The sequence below is a fragment of the Papaver somniferum genome, chromosome 6 (genome assembly GCF_003573695.1).
Source record: "Papaver somniferum cultivar HN1 chromosome 6, ASM357369v1, whole genome shotgun sequence".
NCBI lineage: Eukaryota > Viridiplantae > Streptophyta > Magnoliopsida > Ranunculales > Papaveraceae > Papaver > Papaver somniferum.
Window position 1 is genome coordinate 36,017,859 of NC_039363.1, and position 20,998 is coordinate 36,038,856.

At 36.9% G+C, this 20,998-nt stretch overlaps 1 protein-coding gene across 1 annotated transcript; it reads right to left on the reverse strand.

Annotated features, from left to right (window-relative positions):
- Positions 1-4,308: 4,308 nt before the first annotated feature.
- LOC113287307 (proline--tRNA ligase, chloroplastic/mitochondrial-like) lies at positions 4,309-9,957 on the reverse strand. Its single transcript, XM_026536017.1, has 12 exons — positions 9,778-9,957; positions 8,723-9,094; positions 8,568-8,624; positions 8,317-8,427; positions 8,117-8,203; positions 7,900-8,013; positions 7,593-7,799; positions 6,699-6,836; positions 5,826-5,987; positions 5,472-5,671; positions 5,113-5,196; positions 4,309-4,709 (listed from the first exon to the last, which is right to left on the reverse strand). The coding sequence occupies exons 2-12, from the start codon at positions 9,083-9,085 to the stop codon at positions 4,568-4,570; spliced, it is 1,665 nt and encodes a 554-aa protein (XP_026391802.1). The 5' UTR covers positions 9,086-9,094; positions 9,778-9,957; the 3' UTR covers positions 4,309-4,567.
- Between the last annotated feature and the right edge of the window lie 11,041 nt (positions 9,958-20,998).

The window sequence follows — 20,998 nt, forward strand, 5'->3', positions numbered from 1 at the left end:
AATTATAATGGTTCACAGTTTTCTCATTAAGTTTATTGTACATGGACTTAACAGTAAAGATACCAGACTTAGTAAGGAGCAATCTTAGAGTATCAGGTTTTCCTCTAGCTATTTTAATATTAATGATCTTCTCAGCAATGTGTTTAGGGAACATTTCAAGAATTAATTTTGAATTCCACTTCTTAGTGATTGGATCTATAAGATTTTTCACAAGTGTTAAATGAGAGTTAGTAGCTGTCTTACAGCTACAGATGTTGTTTTCCAAGGTTGGGATCCATCTATCTTCCCAAATATTAGTACTGTTGCCATCCCCTATTTCCCAAATGTTATTTTGTTCCACAAGTTGTATACCTTTACTTATGCATTTCCAAATCCAGGAACTAGTTGTTGGGATTTTTGCTTTGAAAGCAGAAGAGTTTCTAAAGTATATTGGTTTTAATTGTGACACCCATAAGGCTTTTGGCTCAGTTAAAAGTCTTCAGGCTAGTTTAGTAATCATAGCTAAGTTAAATTTGTGGGCATTTCTGAGTCCTAATCCTCCTTTATGTTTAGGTTTGCAAAGACAAGAATATGATTTAGGGTACTATCCCTTATAATCCGTTTCTTTTTCCCACCAAAAATCTCTTTGTAATACATCTATTTTATTTGTAATTTTCTGAGGCAAAATGAAACAACTCATTTGATAGCTGGCCATACTTGCTAAAGTTGCCTTATTAAGGACTAGTTTGCTGGTCTGAGCGAGAATTTTGCCCATCCAGGTTTGTATTTTGTGTTCCATCTTTTCAACCAACCCTTCAAAGATTTTTATCTTTGCTTTGTTGATGAACATGGGAGTTCCTAGGTAGGAGTATAGAGGGTTTATTTTCTTTATTTTTAGTAATTTGCTAATCATTCTTTGGTGTTTTGGTTGAACTTTTTTACTAAAGAAAATTCCTGATTTGTCGAAATTAATAAGTTGTCCTGATGCTTTACCAAAGGATTCAATTAGAGCAAGAATGTTGTGGCATTCTCTTAAATCAACTCTAATGAATAGAAGACAATCATCAGCAAAAAAAAAAAGATGAGAAATAGGTCTATTCTTAGGTGTTATTTTGATGCCATTAATTAACTTCTATTCTTCACCTGATAGGAGCATTCTTGAGAATATCTCCATACAGATAATGAACAAATAAGGTGAAAGGGGATCCCCTTTTCTAAGACCCCTAGAAGGTTTGAACTACTCTCCTGGACTTCCATTGAGTAAGACAGCAATGGAAGAGGTAGAAATACATTGGTGAATGAGATTGCAAAAGCTAGTATCAAAACCAAAAGCTTTCATTGAAGAAATCAAAAAATCCCAATCAACTCTATGAAAAGCCTTGGACATGTCAATCTTGATACCCATTCCAGCATGTTTAACTTTCTTTTTCTTAAAAGAATGAATTATCTCCTGAGCAATGATGATATCATCAGAGATTTGCCTCTTAGAGAGGAAAGCAGTTTGGAAAGGGGAGATTAAGGCATTAAGCAAAGGCTTCATCCTATTTGACAAAATCTTGGATATGATTTTATATATTGTGTTACAGAGACCAATTGGTCTAAAACCACTAGGGTCTTTAGGGTTTTCCTTAGGGGTGAGCATGGGCCGGTATGGACCGGTTTTCGCCTCATCCGTATCCAATCCATTGCACTACGGATTTCAAATTTGGCATCCGCATCCAATCCACATCCAACGGATTTGCATCCAATGGATGCACAGATGGACGGATTGGATGCGGATAATCCAATGGATTTGCTTTAGTTAAAATTTTATAGTAAAGAAAATAAAGCTAACACGAATGACTCCTTATAAAACCTACATATCCTATATATATACAAATATAAAAATGCCATGTATTTTCTAGAACTATATAAATGCCCTTAATTTAACGGATATGGATGTCCAACGGATTTTCATGGTTGCATCCGGACCCGATCCATTATCCGTTGGATTTCAAAAATTTCATCTGCATCCAACCCATCAACGAACGGTCCGGACATCCATCCACAAAAGAACGGTTGGTCCCGGTTAAATCCGCGGATTACGGATTACGGGCCAAATGCTCACCCCCAGTTTTCGTGTTTTTTTTGTTTAAACAACTAGAGTTGGATAAAAAGAGAAATTCCTTTGGCGGTATATAGCAAGTGTCATTAAACAAGAATCCAAGTAGGCTCTCAAGGTGACAGCAGTGTCTATGCTAGAAGGCAAGGAAGACGTGTAACTAGTCTCTACCTAAAATTACAGAGTATAAAAAACACCACGATACATTACGGACTAAAATATTGTTAATGGGGGCGCCAGATTACTGGATAGGATATTGATGACTTTCTAGTTTGTGCCCTTCCCAGTGATCTGGCACCCCCATTAACAGCCATGTACTAACTATTTGGCTCAGTTAAGCAAATCACTTCAAGAACTAAGAGGAGGATAATAGATATAAAAGAATCCTGATTTTGGGCATACTGAAATCTTACTAGGCACATTTCATAAAGACAAAAAAAAGGTTGTGAAATAGCAAAATCAGATTACCCCTTAACCTAATTTTTTTTTAATGGCAAATCTGCCCTTTACGTATTAGTGTTAGTAATATTGATTAGTGATTAAATATTTTGTTTAGTGATTAAGATAATTTTCAGAATTATAAAGGTTGTTTAGATGATGTTTTGGATCATGGTTCGACGAAACAAGTTGAGGTTCGGCTCACATCTATGAGCCGAATCTACCAATTGATGAACGGTTCGGCTCACTGAATCTGTTTACTGCATGCGCCGAACCTATAATTTTCAATTCCAACCCTTTTGCTAGACACTAGTTCGGCTTATATGAAAGTTTCATAGTAAGCCGAACAACATCCTGAATAGCCCGGAAAAAAAATAATAATTACTGGTTTGGCTTATATTTGGAAAATCGTATGAGCCGAATATCAATTTGTTATTTTTTGGATTAAAATATTGTTATTGGTTCGGCACATATTGAGAATATCGTAATAGCCGAACCTCGTAAATGTGCTAGATTCGGCACATATTATGATTATCGAATACGCCGAACCCCTATGCATCTCTATCTGTGACTAGGTTCGGCTTGAAATTTCATGAAATTTCATGCCGAACTGTCATATACACTTAGAGGAAGCTTTTGTGAAGAACAGTTCGGCTAAAAACGCAACTCAATTTTGGGGTTCGCTGTAACCGTCATTTAATCGATGAAAAACAGCAAATAGGAGATTGGGTTTGTAAAACTTACTTTCTTATCCTCATTTCCGGAGTTGGAGATGCAGTTGGTTCAATTTCTGGTTCAATTGGTGGTTGATTTTCAGTTTCTACACCTTCATCTTCAATTGGTTCTTCTTCTTCAATTGATGGATTAGAAGACGATTTGGTTTGCCTAGTCCCTGCTTTTCTTTGTACGAGTCATTATGTGGTTGAGTTTAATCGACGATCAATTTTTTACGAATCGACAATTAATCGCGATGATGAATTTTTTTTTTCGCAGGAGGGGGAAGAGTTCAGTTATAGGGGGAGGAAGAAGAAGAGATGTTAAGGGAAACTGATTTTGATTTTTTAGAAAACTGATTTTAGATTTTTGTATTGAGGATATATAGGTAATTGAACTACCCATAGGGTACTCCTTATAAGGTCACCCAAGATGAGACTATTATTTTGTATGCCTAGAAAGATTTAGGTATGACCAAAATCAGGATTCATATGAAATCACATGTCAACAAAATGTGCGACCCATGTGCCGAACACAGGCATACAGTTGAAAGAGTGGGTCTAAATGCTACAGTCTTGAATAGTGATAGAATAAGCCCTTTCGGAGGAATCCTGGCTACTTCAACTGCTGCCCCCAAATTCTTGTAAATTTGGAACAATTGCTGCATTGTTTCTATATCTTATTTGTAGCCCCATCTACTCTCATATAAGGTAGGTAGGGTTCACTGCTCCTGTAATGTTCTACTTCGCTTAATGCAAGATTCGGTTCTCTCTCTGGTTTGTTAGAAAGATCGAGAACATGGCAACCGGTAGAGACACAAACTTGAATTTAGGACAAGTCACTAACCGTCCTAGCGATTGGCTAGGGTTTCATCACAATCATACACAATTGAAGAGATCCTAGAAATCAATTGGTGTATCCCGATTGCGACACCACTCTGCTTCTCCTTCCTGCAGGGGTATTTGAGCTTAAAGTAGCCTCCTTTGGTTGTCAAAACTTTTATGGGATATCTCCAAGAAATTAAGAATAAATTGTCAAAACTTCACCGAGTATGCATTTATAATCAGATGAACCCAGGAAGTAAGTAGATTTCATTAGAAACTTGATCTTCTAAATACCATTCGCAAAAGTCATACAATGTTACAAGCTCTTGTGAATAATTTGATGATTGTTGGGCAAAGCATATACAAAAGTTTTAAGAAAATTAAACATCTATCTAACATTGATATTGATACGAGTCATATGACAAAATTGCATCTAACAAAAAGGAAGATGAACAAAGGCTTAAAATGAGTGTGATTCTGTTTAAAACAATGGTGTACCTAAGCTTTCGATTTAGTAAGATTTTGCAAATATTGCAACTTCCTCAGCTGGATTTCCAGTCATCAAGCATGTTTTTATTCCTCCGGGCTGCTCGAAAGGGAAGCACCTGATTGTTGCACCTGTCTCATTCTTCACTCTTAACTCCTCTGCGTCGCTGCAAAACAAAGTGTCGGTATTTAATAGTGTGTCATTTTCGTTCAGGAACAGTAAAAACCATAAACTCAATTCTTCGTACTGTTATATCTAACGGAACTGGAATTGAATCAATACTAACTGACACCTGCTTACATATACTGCTCAATCAAAATTGATTATTGTACTACTACAAACATCGTTTGATGTAAGAGTTAAATATGTAAAACCTAAAACCCCAAGAATGGATGGACATTTTATAATCCTACTCAGCAAATCTAAGAACCGAAACCGGCGGTAAAACCATTTTTTTTTTATTATTATTATTAAGTTTCAATTTTAGCTATCTTAAATTCATCGCAGAAATGGCTCATTCACACACGTAATATTGAATGAAGGACTATGTCAAACATAAGCTTTAGTACCTTGCAGACCAAGGACCCCTAGCCCATTTGCCTTGAGAAATTGCTTCCTTAAGCTCATCATACGAACTCACATCAACAATGTTACTGCAGAAGAAATGCCTTTTCGGTCAACAAAGAAAATCACATTATAACGCAATAACCTTCATTTAAAGGAACCCATACTTGGCTCATAAAACCTGGTTGGACATGTTAAAGAATATTATCACTGCACGCTTACAGATATCCATTTTACTTTGATACACAATAAACTGGATGATATGCAATTTAACTTAACAAAAATGAGCTATGGCACAGCTTACCTCACTAGCTACAAGATTGTAATTAAAGATGGCAGGGGTCAGTTAGGAGCAGATATATACCTATTTCTGAATGATACTGCTTTTTCTAGAAGAGATGATTGGATCTCATCTAATTTTTCCTTCACATAAGCTTCCAAAATAGAAGGTTCCATAGACACTCCAAAAACTTTTCCTTGCTTTCCAGGTATATCTCTCCTGGAGACGACCAAAGTTCCACTTGAAACATCGCGAGGTCCAATTTCAATTCTTAAAGGAACACCCTGATGACAAGAAAATTCATTTCTAAATGTTATGAAAATGAAATACTAAGAAGATGAAGGAGAAACAACTGGTATGTTCAGCCAAATTACGCAGAGAAGGATAAGTCATAAAATCAGTGGCATAGGAGATCTTTAAAATTGGACAGATGCATACTTTCATCTCCCAAAAATTGAATTTCCATCCCGGGGTTCTTTGCTCAGAATCATCAAGTTTAACTCTAATTCCAACTGTTTTCAATGCTTTCTCAACTGAGCTTGCAGCAGCGAGAACTCCATTTTTTTCATCATCTTTCTTCCAAATTGGTACAATCACGACCTGGTAATGAAATAAAATATGAGATTGGGCATCACAAAGAAGAACGCAAAGTGAAGTAAAGTCATACATGATAAAAACATGTACAGTTTGTTTACTCTAACCAATTTATAATGTCTAAAACTTGGCATATTCACATATATGACAATGTGCAAGGAAGGCACCGGACATGGACTGTTGGTATTCACATACATGATAAAATCTCGACACGTGTCATGTAACGAAGCTATCATTCTTCTGGTTAGGATATCCGAGTATGTTATTGGCACTTGAAATCCCAAATTAGATCTATAACAAATGTATGGAGCGATGTCGTGTAGAGGCCATAGTCATACCCATCTCTCGTAATGGTTTTACTATCTCCGTTTGTTCTCCTCTATATGTTTCTTTGGTTCCAGGAAGAAAAGGTTTTATCTATTATTAATAGCTTAGCTTTCAGTAAAACAAAGACTGAACATTAAATAGATAATATATCAAGAGTGCTGACTTAGCAAATAACTAACAGTCTTAGACTAGATTTAAATTAAAAGACTACAGATCCTACAGGTTACTTATCTTTGCCCTTCAGTTATTCTATACAAATACCAACACTGACAAGATAATACATCTTTGATGTGGTTCAGTTGGTTCTCCGAAGTGACAACCCACTGAATGGAATACTTTAAGCAACAGCAAACTGAAGTGGAAGCCAAGAACAAAATGAAAACAACAAACCTGTACTGGAGCAATTCGAGGGGGTAGCCTTAAACCAGCATCGTCCCCATGAGTCATGATGATACCGCCAATAAATCGGGTACTGATAGCCCACGATGTCTGCCAGACATGTTGCAGCTGTGTATTTTCATCTAAAAACTGCAGCAGGCACACCGCTTTCACTTTAGGAAAAATTATCCAAAGTTAAGGCAGGGAAAAAGTATTTAAAAAATGAGGCAGAGAGCTCTTTTTGTGTAAGAAGAGAACTTGATAAAGTAACAAACATTAACACAAAAACGAACATCATAAGAAGAAAAGATTAATAACATTCTAAGTTCGACAACCTACTTTCTACCCAATTGTTTTGCAAGATAAACACAAGGACCATGTCTCACTAATCGCCATGATCAATATGAATCTACATCACAACAAACTAACAATTCCCCTCTACCCTTCCCGATCCTTACCGAGTTAATTAATCCCACCAGACATAAGCTTATAGAGGGAACGAGTAGACAGGATTGTCACTTTTCACGTCATTTATATAAGACCTTTGGATGCAAAAAGGTTTATTTGGAAGTATGCATATAACTAAATGAATTACCTATTTGGCAATGGCAACTTTGATAAGCTGTACTCTCTAGATTCTAAATCACTATTTTGTCATAAGGAGGAAAGTCCATTCCAAAAAAATGGAGGGAGAAGCCCTTTTAAAGTAGCACACAATATTTCAGCTATGCTGATTCGTACTGATTTAAAGATCTTTAGCTTGCCAGTCGAGGCAATAGACATTTTTTATCAGTAGAATAATTTTTAAGAAGACAAGAAAACTGGGTAAGATCCTAACAACCTAAAGCAATTGGCAAAAGCCACGACACTTTTAGTAAATGGCACAAGGATTGGCACTTTTCACACCTGTGTTCCAAAAGCACGAGAGAAATTCTGCCCGAGGTTGTGACTAGTTCCAGCCTGTAATGCCTTTTTATCTCCCATCATCGCTTCAATTGTGTAAGTTCTTGAAGCCCCAGCAAATGTCTCAGCCTTCGATTTCCGACCTGTAACGACTGGTATTGCAGCCATCTCATATGCAAATTTTGTATAGATATCAATCATCTGCAATGCCTGCAGTTCCACAAAAAACAAAATATAGTATTAACTAATGTCATAGATTCAAACCACTAGAAAGATAAATTACTAATAGATACGTAATGTAACAAGCCACCTCTTTCTCTGCCTCTTCGGGTTTGGCATGAGCAGTATGTCCCTCTTGCCATAAAAACTCAAGAGTTCTCACAAAAGGTTTTGTACGCATTTCCCATCTTGTGATGTTCGCCCACTGAAAGGAAATAATTTTAACCGGATGAAAAAAAGATTTATACATGTATGACCATTGAATAGAAATAAAGAATACGTAGTAAGAATATAAAGCGATGGACTACCTGATTAACCATAAGAGGCAAATCACGATAACTATGAATCCATTGGGTAAACATGTGATTAACAATGGTTTCACTTGTAGGTCGTACCTGTCAATACCTCAAAAGAATGAGGGAAAAGGAATCAAAACCAGAATCAATTATGCACCCAAGGATACAATAAACTATCAGAAAGCAAGAGAATACATGCACAAATATTTTACCACAAGTTTTTCTTCAAGATCCTTTCCCCCTCCAATAGTTACAACTGCCAGTTCTGGGCTGAAACCTTCAACATGGCTGGCCTCTTTCTCAATGAACGAGTATGGTATAAACTGCAAAATATCAACATTGGGTATCAATCTTGACAGATTAATTTGCACATCATTTCCTTAAGAACAAAACTTATAATATCCAGATCAATAGCTATAAAAACTCTATAGATACAGTAAACACATCCTGGAAAGAGGAATACCTGTGGAAAGTACATGTTACTGTGACCGGTCTCTTTAAACTTGACATTCAAATAATCCTGCAATTGTTAAAAAGATGGAAACAAATTGACTACTTTTAGCAACACTAAAACACAAGAAACCAAAACAGAGAGAGAGGCGTAAATTTGAGAATGACCTGAATGGCTTCCCAAATAGCATATCCATAAGGACGTATAACCATGGTTCCGCGAACAGGACCATAATCAGCTAATTCAGCGCTAGCAATAACATCAAGATACCAAGCATTAAAGTCTTGAGACAGAGGAGTGATGTAATTCTCTTGACCTGATTTTGTTTGTTGCTTCTCTTCCTTTTTAATTGGCTGCTTTGGTTTCTCTTTATTTGTTGCGCTTGTGGAGACATCACTTGAAATTGAAGCCAATAAGGGCTTGCAAGGGTAACGGTAACGTTGGTAATGATGACGAGAGCGGGTGAACAAAGGGGAAGAATGGCGTATATAGGAGAGTGTGAAAGAGGGGATCCTCAGAGATACCACCATGACTGGCTTCTACACACATAAATACTCGAAATTTTAGTCTCAAATTAAAATCATGTGCTTTCATTATTGTGTCCAGTTTCCACTATTAACTGATATCAGACAATACTTATAACACTACCATGCAAATCTAAACAATTACTTTTACAAATCTTAAACAAGTCTCTTCATGTAGATCACAGTATTTATTTATAATTATAAAATTACTAATGATTCCTTCATAGGTAGATATCAAAACTCTGAGAAGAATTTTATGCAATTTGGTCAGCATGGAAATGTGTCTCGATACTGGCTCATCATAAAGCACCATAGTTTAGTGTCATACAGACTACAGGTTATAAAAAGAAAATTATAAAAATGATACAGAACCCTAACACTCAGCGTGGCGATTATATGCAGCTCAATCACAATTCTGTAACATGATATAAACTAACTCAATAACAACTGATAATCATTATGTAGCTAAACATACAGGTTCTTAGTTAACTTTACAAACACTATGCAGACGGGTCTTTGTTATGTCAAAATTGTATGCTCCATTTTCTACTTGGAACTAGAAGATAGTGCCGCATTTACGAAAAATCAGTATTTAGCTAAGTTAGGTTTTTAAATCAAAATTGTCTGCTCCATTTCTAGTTGAGATAAATAAGTTGTGAATTTAAGATATACTGAACGAATTTTGGAAGAGAAAATACCTCGTCGTGATTGGCGCTGGTGAAGGCAGTGGTAGTGTACTTGTGATTACTAAAAATTGATAGAGCTAGGTGCTTTGATTCTCATCTCTAAGCCGCTTAACTAGTGGTGGTGATGACCTTCATGGATGGTGGGTTGTGGGGGTCGTGTTACCAAGGAGAAGAAGAAGGAGAAGAAAAGATGTTTTATCCAGTGATTTTTTGTCGTGAATCGTGATTATTAGGTTATTATAACTCAGTAGTACGAAAGATGAATCGTCCCTTACGCCAAACACTATGGCACACCATTTCCTTTCCCTACCTATCCGTAGAGAAGGGGACAAGGCAACTTCATTGTGGTATGCTTTTATCCTTTCTTTACACTGCATGGAATTTCGGTGCAAATAGTGCCAAACGGACTCGTTGACTTGACCAAAACGGAAAGTATCCGTTTCATTTGGCATTTTTTCTTCTTCATTCTTTTTTTCCTCTCTCAAACACTTTAATCCCCTTTTGTTTTTCATGGTGATTCGTTGCGATTCATTGGTTGAAATTAAAAGGGTTTGATCATTACTCCAAGGTGAACCAATTTCGTTCTTCATTCTCGAATTCCATCAACAAAATCATCAAGGGTGAGTCATCCTAATGTTAGGGTTTAAAGTTAACTTAATTTTGATTTTGATGAAGTTGTTGATATTAGGTTGGTTAGGTATGTAATATGCAATTCAATAACAAAATTAAAAAATAGATTTTGTGAAAAATCCATGATTTTTCTTTTTTTGAAGGATTAAAATTACATAATGTTCAATTGCATCCATAAACCGAAATATATGATTAGTACAATAATTTTAACCCGAAAGAATTCAAAAACAAAATTCTGCAACAAATATATAAGGCAACTTCACTGTGGTATGCTTTTATCCTTTCTTTACACTGCATGGAATTTCGGTGCAAATAGTGCCAAACGGACTCGTTGACTTGACCAAAACGGAAAGTATCCGTTTCATTTGCCATTTCTTCTTCTTCACTCTTTTTTTCCTCTCTCAAAACCCTCTCAAACACTTTCATCCCCTTTTGTTTTTCATGGTGATTCCTTTCGATTCATTGGTTGAAATTAAAAGGGTTTAATTATTACTCCAAGTTGAACCAATTCCGTTCTTCATTTTCGAATTCCATCAACAAAATCATCAAAGGTGAGTGATCCTAATGTTAGGGTTTAAAGTTAACTTAATTTTGATTTTGATGAAATTGTTGATATTAGGTTGGTTAGGTATGTAATATGCAATTCAATAACAAAACTAAAACATAGATTTAGTGAAAAATCCATGATTTATTTTTTTGAAGGACTAAGGAGCATGAAAACTCCAAATTTTGTTAATAATTAGATATAATTACATGATGTTCAATTGCATCCATAAATCGAAATATATGATTAGTACAATAATTTTGACCCGAAAGAAATCGAAAACAAAATTCTGCACCAAATATATAAACCGACGGGGGAATTGAAATCTTCTAATGGTTTATCACCATTTTGTTGGATACTCTCCAAGGAGATATGATTCTTCCATAAAAGAAGTTATATGCCCAAATTCCACATCAAATTATGTAATCTCTGATCATCAAGTCTGTAACTGGTTGGATGACATATTCGTCAAAATCGAAGACCCTCCTGGAGGTATGAGAAATTGAAATGGCATATACTTGCCATACGTATGAGAATTAAAAGAAATAATATAAACATATTAATCATTGTTATAATGCAGTTTTATTTATTCAAAACATAAAAAGAAAACTAAACTACTCTACCCGAATCTCAACAAAATCAAGATCCGGATAGAAATAGGAAAGTAAATTTAAGAGGATATTAGTGTAGAAGATGAAAAATACATGATTATTACTTGTTGTGTGATGTATCACTTGATTTGTGTTCACTAAAATGTTTATAATTTACCATTGTATTGATGTTTAATGTTGATTTACTTGTTTTTGTGTATGGTACATAGAAACTAAAACTGTAATTGTTGTTTTGAGAGGTACAAAATGACTCTAATGCGTGCTTGATTGACGCATTTATGTGTCTAATTTGTCCTCAATGTTTCGTATTGTTAGTACTTGTTTTCTTCCTTATTAATGGTGTTTTGTGTGTTTGTAGGTATTTTTGGAAAATAATTATTGTTGGAAAATTCGGCTCGAAAAGTTGCACAGAGCACCCCCCAGGTCACCCCCAAGGCAGCTGTTATTCGCACCCCAGTTCTGGTTAGGGGGGAGGACATCTTCTTCCCAAATTCAAAAACCAAAAATTGGCGGGAAAAAAAATACTATCAACTGACAGATGTTTTGTTGGAATTTTTGAACGTGTTCTAGGGCGATTCAATGGCTGATTTTTGGTAGGAAGTTGTGATATGTCCTAGCAAACACGTTTTGGGATTTTGGTTCGATCAAATTTGGCTAGAATTAGCTGGATAATTCACGGAATGCAAAACAGGGAAACACGGGTTGGACACGGGATTGTAGAATATTTGAGCGTGTTCTCCTCATGCATGAGGGCTCTAGCAACATTGTGGGTCGTGTGTAAACATTTCTAGAGTGACCAGGATGGAAATCTACGCGTGAGAAGCTAAATCAGGGAAGAAAACATTCCCAGAATATTTTTTCATCAAACCGAGTTAAGAGAGAATTATCTCGAGTTATAGCGAGACTTCTTGATCTTGTGGAGTATATATAGAGTGTTGGGGACTCCTAGAAGAAGAGGGAGAATTGGGAGAGGTTTAGAGCACTACAGAGAAAGAAAATTGAAGTTGCAGAGATTCTGGTTCTGCTGCTGCTGCTGCTCGAGGAGGAAGAACAGACTATCAAAGGAAGTCGGTTACCAACAAAGACAATGACTGTCGTTTGTGGGTCATAGTTTTCCAACGACAACAGCACTTCATCTCTATCGTTGATTCTGGACGCCTTTTGTGGGTCGCAGAATCCTGTTTTATATCATTTTCTTGTCTTTTCTCCATTGTAAAACACTTTTGAGCATCAATGAAATATTTTGAGAGGTTTTTCATCATGAGTAGCTAAACCCAATCCCAGGGGTGACAGAGGAAGCCATTCTCACAATAATTATGTGGTAATCTCTATTTTTTTATGCAATATTTTTATGTGATTAATTGCATTGATAAAAATGAATTAAATGATTTTTATTAATCAACTGTGTTTTCCCTTGATAATGCATGCTTAGTTTTAGACTATTGATGCATTATACTTGTGATTAACATTTGATATTTTGGAAATCTGCTTTTGGCAATATTTTGAATCAAACCAATTATTTAAATTGCATAGTAAAAAAAAAATATTAGATCATATAAGTATTGTTGAATGGTGGAATCTTAAACCCCTATTTGTCCATAAAATTTCACATCACTTTGCTATTTAATTTTGCTACATTCTTAAGTTTTAAAAAATCTAAAAATTTTATTCCCTTCACAAATCTGAAAAGAACCCATTTTTACCACTATCACTACAACCATTTGAAAATACATCAAATTTTTGGCGCCGCCGACGCGGATTTGTTTAGGTAGAATTTTTAGGTTTTTTTTTTTTATTTTTCATTTGTTCCTCTTTACGTTTCTTTGTTTGTGTCTTTGATTTGCAGGTTTGAAGATTGGACACTAAGGACTTGGAACAAAGCTCAAAGCTAAAAGAAAAGAAAAAAAGAAGACAAATAATTTTTTTAGGATTTAGTTTTATTATTTTTTTTTATTTTTTTATTTTTTTTTAGAATTGTATTAGGAAATTTTTGTAATATTTTTGCACTTTACTTGGACTTGGACATTTGGACATTTTTTTTTTTAAACCCTACGGAAGGGTACCCTTAAATACAAACTGTTTGCAGGGAAGGACGACGATTACAATATCGTCTCGGCCCCTCGGGTTCGTACATGACGGAGTCGTGGCCCGAGTCGACTTCAGCGGTTCTTCGCCCGTCTGGTACGGGAGGTAAGTCTTTCGAAACACCCGCGAATCTCCTGCAAGCGGGTTTACTGTATGCCTTAAGGTGATTATTGTTGAGGACTGAACCGTTTTTAAATTCCTAGTAAAGGGCAAACTGGCCATAAGATAAGGGTTCGGATTTCATCACCGTTCTCTTCTTGCCCGCCTTAGGAAAACGAAACCAAACGCGAACCTAAGCCTAAAATTTTGAATAGAACGAGACCTATAGGGTAACGAGCTTAATAGGACAGTCATTCGAAAAATATTGGTTACTCTTTTGAGCATACTTCGAAGTTCAGGATGGTTTCTGTGAGTTGAATGCGTGACTGCGCCGCCTTGAATACCGGTGAGGCCTTGGGTATCAAAGCTCCACTGAGCTTCCCTCGCCTCTATTCAACTCACTTTGACTCGTACTGATTCCAGAGAATTTGCTCAGATTGTAACGAATTCCTTTTCGAAGGATTAGAAGCTGGTCTAGAAACAATCTAAGTGGAGCCATCATGCTTTTTGTTTGCTAGAAATTTTTAGGTTTGATTTGGTGGAGTCGGCCTGCTGTGTGTTTGCTTAGAACCTCCCTTCCTTAGGATTTTTTTTGTGTTAGTCGATTCCTTTACAGAGGGCTGGAAAAGATAATTTTGGCCGTTTGATTAGTGACGAGCCTAAAGATCTTCTTGTGGAAGCGGGGAGCTCGAAGACTCTTCTTTTGAGAGCCCTTTTTGGAAACTTCAGTTTTGAGAACCTATCTCTTCGTGAGGAAAGTACCCCTAGTACTTCTGTTGTGCCAGATGGCAACTTTGAAAGATTACATGTTCCCAACTAGGTCCAACCGAGCTCTTGCATTAAATTGCCAGCCACTACGGCTAATTTCGAGATAAAACCTAGTATTCTCAGATGATCCCTATATTCTTAGGAAAGGATGATGAGAACCCTTATTTCATATTAGGGACTTTGAGGAAATTTGTGGAACAATTAGGATAAAGACCTTACGATGAAGTCTTGAAACTTAAGATGTTTCCCTTTTCTTGAGAGAAAGCCAAGACCTGGCTGAACAACCTACCGTCTGAATCCATAGAAACATGGCAGGAACTTATCGCTGCCTTCTATATGAAGTTCTACCCTAAGCATAAAACTGCAGCTGTTAGGCAGAACATTAGTACTAGTGTGCAACAAGAGGGAGAGTCTCTTTAGATTTTTAGAGAGATTCAATGATCTTCTATCCCAGTGTCCTCACCATGGATTTGATAAGATGAAACTTGTAGAGATTATTTATAATGGTTTGGACTATTCGACCAAAGCATGGTCGATCTATGTGCGCTGGTGAGTTCACTAGTAAAAATGCTGAGATGCTTTTACCTTCTTAGGAGCTATCGCTGAAAAATCCCAACAGTGGGAGTCTTGTGTTGAACCCCCTAAAAGACTCTTGGTCAATAGAAGTAGCACCAATATGGTAGATACGAGTTTTGCGTCAGATGCTAAGTTTGCTGCTTTATCTAGAAGGTTAGAAGCATTGGAAATGGGTCAATAAAAATAAGTCCCTTGTTGAACCTAATAGAGCCTCTCAAGTCTCTAGTTGTGGAATAGAGCCCGATAACTCATTCTGGGAAGGTCAGGTTAGTGAAGAGCAAGCTCATGCTGTCTATAACAATGCTAGGTTTGAAAACCGTCAGAAGTTTGACCCCTACTCAGAGACCTACAACCCTGGTTGGAGAAACCATCCTAATTTCTCTTGGTCTAAGGGCCAGAATCAAGGCCAGTCTAGTAATTCTCAGCCTCCCCCAGGTTTTGGTTATACTAAGAACTCTTCAGGTCAGACCCAGAACCCATCTGAGAATAGAATAACTAGCTTAGAGGAAACCCTTAGTATATTAAGGAAGAGCCAGGAGATGCTATCACAAAGCCAGGAAATGTTAGTAAAAATCCAGAGTAATTTTCAAGAGGAAACCAAACATAATTTTAAGAATAGTGCCCAGTCTTTTGCTAAATTAGAGCTTCAAGTCGGCCAAATAGCTAAGTTTATCAATGAGAGAGAATAAGGAAGGTTCCCTAGTCATACTGATCCTAACCCTAGAGGAGAGAAATCGTACAATCATGTGAACTCTGTTACAACCCTTAGGAGTGGAAAGAAAGTTGATAATAAGGTCGACATACCTGAAAGTGAACATGTTGTAGTTCACCCTTATGAGCCAGAAAATGAGGAGACTGATAGAGTCTCCAAAGAGACTAATGAGGGTCCTGATGAGCCCGACTTTGTTCCCAGAGCCCCGTTCCCCAAGCTTCTAGTTCCGACCAAGAGGGTGTCCAAATTTAATGATATATTGGAGTTTTTTAAGCAGGTTAATATCAACCTTCCATTCTTAGATGCAATTAGGCAGATTCCCTCTTATGCCAAGTTCCTTAAGGACTTGTGTACGCGAAAGCGTAAGCTCAGTGTCCAGAAGAAAGCCTTCGTAGCTAGTCATGTGAGTTATATTATTCAGAATACCACTACTCCTAAGTATAAAGACCCAGGGTCCCCTACCATTGCAAATACAATAGGTAAATACCGTGTTGAGAAAGCGTTGCTTGACTTAGGAGCCAGTCTGAACTTACTTCCGTACCATGTGTACCTTAAGCTAGGAATTGGTGAGATGAAACCTACCCAGGTAACACTTCAGTTAGCTGATAGGTCCGTTAAAGTTCCTCGTGGTGTGATCGAGGATGTTCTCATAGAGGTTGACAAGTTTATTTATCCAGTGGATTTTATTATCCTAGATACCCAACCTGTCCCTGACCCAGAGAACCAAATACCAGTGATTTTAGGTTGCCCGTTTTTAGCCACGTCTAATGCGATCATAAACTGTCGAAATGGTATTATGAATCTATCTTTTGGTAATATGACTATTGAGCTGAATATTTTTAATGTCAATAAGCTACATTCTGAGCTAGATGACACGTGCATTGAAGAGGTCAACATGATAGGAACCTTAGTTCCGAAGTCTGTACCAAACACCGAATCGGAAGATCCATTAGAGAGTTGTATAGCCCGTTTTAACATGGATTTCGACGATGATAGCAACATTGAACAAGTAAATGCTCTGTTGGATTCCATTCCTATGTTAGATACCGATAGATGGAAATCTAGTTTTGAACCATTACTAGCTACCGAATCTACCTTAAGCCCTTATTTCGAAGAGCCTAAAGATCCTCCTAAGTTGGACCCCAATTATGCATTTGTAGGCCCATCTGAGATTTTGCCTATAACTTCCGATTTGGATAGTGATCATGAGATTAGGCCAGTAACCGTGCTTCAACACAATAAGGAAATTCTAGGGATGACCATAGAGGATATGAAACATATAAGTCCTATAGCTAGTATACCTCAAAAGAATTTAGAGGATGAACCACCGGATTATAACTCAGAGAAAGCAATTGACCTTTTTCAGGAACCGGATGGTCTAGAAATTAGGAATATTGTGACTAATTTATCTAGAGACACCCAAAACTCTAAGTTTGAGGGTAGTGAACTAGAAGAAGCTCTAGAGTATTTTAAATACTCTCCGGATCCGGAAATTCAAGCCATAGTTAAAGATCTTACGGAGAATAGTGATTACCCTACATTTGGGGGTAAAGATTGTCAATTATCCCCAGTAGAAGTCCCTAACTTGGGAGTCAAGCCTAGTGCATCTGAGGTATCGCTTGAGTCTATTCAGACTCCACAACCTGATCCGCCTTATATTGTTCAGGAGGAAATCCATATATTAGAAACCCGTTTTTCGGATGAATCTATTTTTCAAGACACTCTTATTAAGCCCAACTGGAGGCTCTGGATAGATCCGGTTGTCTTTCAAGAAACCTTAGATGAGGATGTGCTCCTTCTGTTCATTTTTCTTAACCAGTGCAGTTGTCTCATATTGGTGTTAGCTCTATTTGGTATGATGAACCCACAACTTTTTCGGCTATTGGTATATGACTTTGGAAGGTGAAGATCCTTTTTGAGGTATTTGATGTCTGGCTGAAGACTTTAAACTTAGCACTTCTTGGGAGGTAACCCAATCTCACGCAACACGGTAATATCTTTCCTCAACCCTTTTTGCTTCAAGTGGTAACAATTTCTCCTCGTTCATGCTGTTAATTTTATCATTGGAAACATTGAGGACAATGTTAGATTTAAGTTTGGGGGTATGGAAAAATCTTTTAGTTGCAATAAATAAATACGCTCCAGAGCCTAGAGATTTATGCGTATTCAGGATGGCACTAACTAATATAATTGGATGGAAGCATCTTGGTTGTAGGAGTTGAGGAACCAATCTGATTAGATGGAAACATCTATAGAGTCTATTCATAAAAGCACAGAGCTCAGGTGTTAGAAATAACATGATAGTTGCACCATATCTCGTTGAGTCCTTTTCATTTCTTTTTTATTTTATTTTTTTCATTTTAAACTATGTTTCTCTAAGTAATTAGGTGGGGCACACGATTCAAGTTGTTACCACTGCTAGGGTGAATTAGAGTGACTGAGTTATTAAAAAAAAAAGAGAGAGAGACCGGACCAGTTAGACCAATCGGAATAAGTATCAACACTTGGATAGCAATATGCGTGTGTTCTCCCTGTTTCCGTCGCCTAAGCAAGCGTGGAATGCAGGACCCGTGGGATGTAATCTGCTGACAAGAAGCATGCGCTTGGATCAAAAAGATCTATTCATGCCGTTAAGTTAAAAATAAAAAATGGTTATTGTTATGTGTAGTCAACTGCTGGTTCCCTTGTATTTGCCAATTTGTTGATCTAGATTTAAGTTATTGACCACTGGTTCCCTTGTATATGCCAGTTGTGTTGATATTAGTCAGACCGGTATCTCAGTCCATTAGGATAGGTTCATTCTGGCAGTGGCCTTCAGACAGATATGTCAAACATCGATCATTTGGTTAACATCAAAACCATCTACATTTTTCTATTTCCATCTCTTTTTTCTATCCATATGATTAGTTTGACTCCGAATATGATGTCCATAGTGCAACTATCTGAGTAGAGCTCTGTCACTTTATATGAATTTTAGTATGCTTGAGTGTAAACTCGTGTACAACAATTGCAATTTCGCATCAGGGTACTTCCTCCTGTAGTCAGTGATTGTAAGCCAACCAAGGAGATTCTTTAGTGCCTTCCAAGGTTCGACATAGATAGCTAGGGTCTGGAGTAATGGTTTTGTGGGTACACCTCTGGTAAACCCTCCCGAGATTAACTCGGTTTTATTTTTTATTTTTGCTCGAGGACTAGCAAATAATAAGTTTGGGGGTATTTGATAGACGCATTTATGTGTCTAATTTGTCCTCAATGTTTCGTATTGTTAGTACTTGTTTTCGTCCTTATTATGGTGTTTTGTGTGTTTGTAGGTATTTTTGGAAAATAATTATTGTTGGAAAATTCGGATCGACAAGTTGCACGGAGCACCCCCAGGTCACCCCCAAGGCAGCTGCTATTCGCACCCCAGTTCTGGTTAGGGGGGAGGACATCTTCTTCCCAAATTCAAAAACCAAAAATTGGCGGGAAAAAAAATACTATCAACTGGCAGATGTTTTGTTGGAATTTTTGAACGTGTTCTAGGGCGATTCAATGGCTGATTTTTGGTAGGAAGTTGTGATATGTCCTAGCAAACACGTTTTGGGATTTTGGTTCGATCAAATTTGGCTAGAATTAGCTGGATAATTCACGGAATGCAAAACAGGGAAACACGGGTTGGACAGGGGATTGGAGAAGATTTGAGCGTGTTCTGCTCATGCATGAGGGCTCTAGCAACATTGTGGGTCGTGTGTAAACATTTCTAGAGTGACCAGGATGGAAATCTACGCGTGAGAAGCTAAATCAGGGAAGAAAATATTCCCAGAATATTTTTTCATCAAACCGAGATAAGAGAGAATTATCTCGAGTTATAGTGAGACTTCTTGATCTTGTGGAGTATATATAGAGTGTTGGGGACTCATAGAAGAAGAGGGAGAATTGGGAGAGGTTTAGAGCACTACAGAGCAAGAAAATTGAAGTTGCAGAGATTCTGGTTCTGCTGCTGCTGCTCGAGGAGGAAGAAGAAGAGGAAGAACAGACTATCAAAGGCAGTCGGTTACCAACAAAGACAATGACTGTCGTTTGTGGGTCATAGTTTTCCAACGACAACAACACTTCATCTCTATCGTTGATTCTGGACGCCTTCTGTGGGTCGCAGAATCCTGTTTTATATCATTTTCTTGTCTTTCTCTTCATTGTAAAACACTTTTGAGCATCAATGAAATATTTTGAGAGGTTTTTCATCATGAGTAGCTAAACCCAATCCCAGGGGTGACAGAGGAAGCCATTCTCACAATAATTATGTGGTAATCTCTATTTTTTTATGCAATATTTTTATGTGATTAATTGCATTGATAAAAATGAATTAAATGATTTTTATTAATCAACTGTGTTTTCCCTTGATAATGCATGCTTAGTTTTAGACTCTTGATGCATTATACTTGTGATTAACATTTGATATTTTGGAAATCTGCTTTTGGCAATATTTTGAATCAAACCAATTATTTAAATTGCATAGTAAAAAAAAATATTAGATCATATAAGTATTGTTGAATGGTGGAATCTTAAACCCCTATTTGTCCATAAAATTTCACATCACTTTGCTATTTAATTTTGCTACATTCTTAAGTTTTAAAAAAAAAATCTAAAGATTTTATTCCCTTCACAAATCTGAAAAGAACCCATTTTTACCACTATCACTACAACCATTTGAAAATACATCAGTGCTTGTGTGAGAGTTAAATATGGAATCTATTTGGATACTTTTAGTGATGAAGAAGAAAAAGCTTTCCTAATGTTTACACAATTGTGTTTGGATGAACGGATGTGTATTATTAGACAACTGATGCCTAAAGAGGTGCAGACACGTGGTGTAATTACCCAAGATCGAGTGTGGAATGATACGAAAATGATGAATGATTATTTTACATATGGAACTGGTTATACCTCAAGACAATTCAAACAACGTCTAGGCACGAAGTAAGAATTATTTGAGAAATTGTTAGGAAAATTGCTTGAAGTGGATCCATAATGGAAACAATGTCTGGATGCAACTAGTGTTATGGGGCATTCTCCGCATATGAAATTAGTTGTCGTGATGAAATGTTTGTGCAAAAGTACGACAGCTGATAATGTTGATAATTACACTAGTATGGCTGCCACAAAATATATTATTATCTAAAAAGATTTTGCCACACAATTTGCATGACTTTTGGAGAAAGATATTGCGTG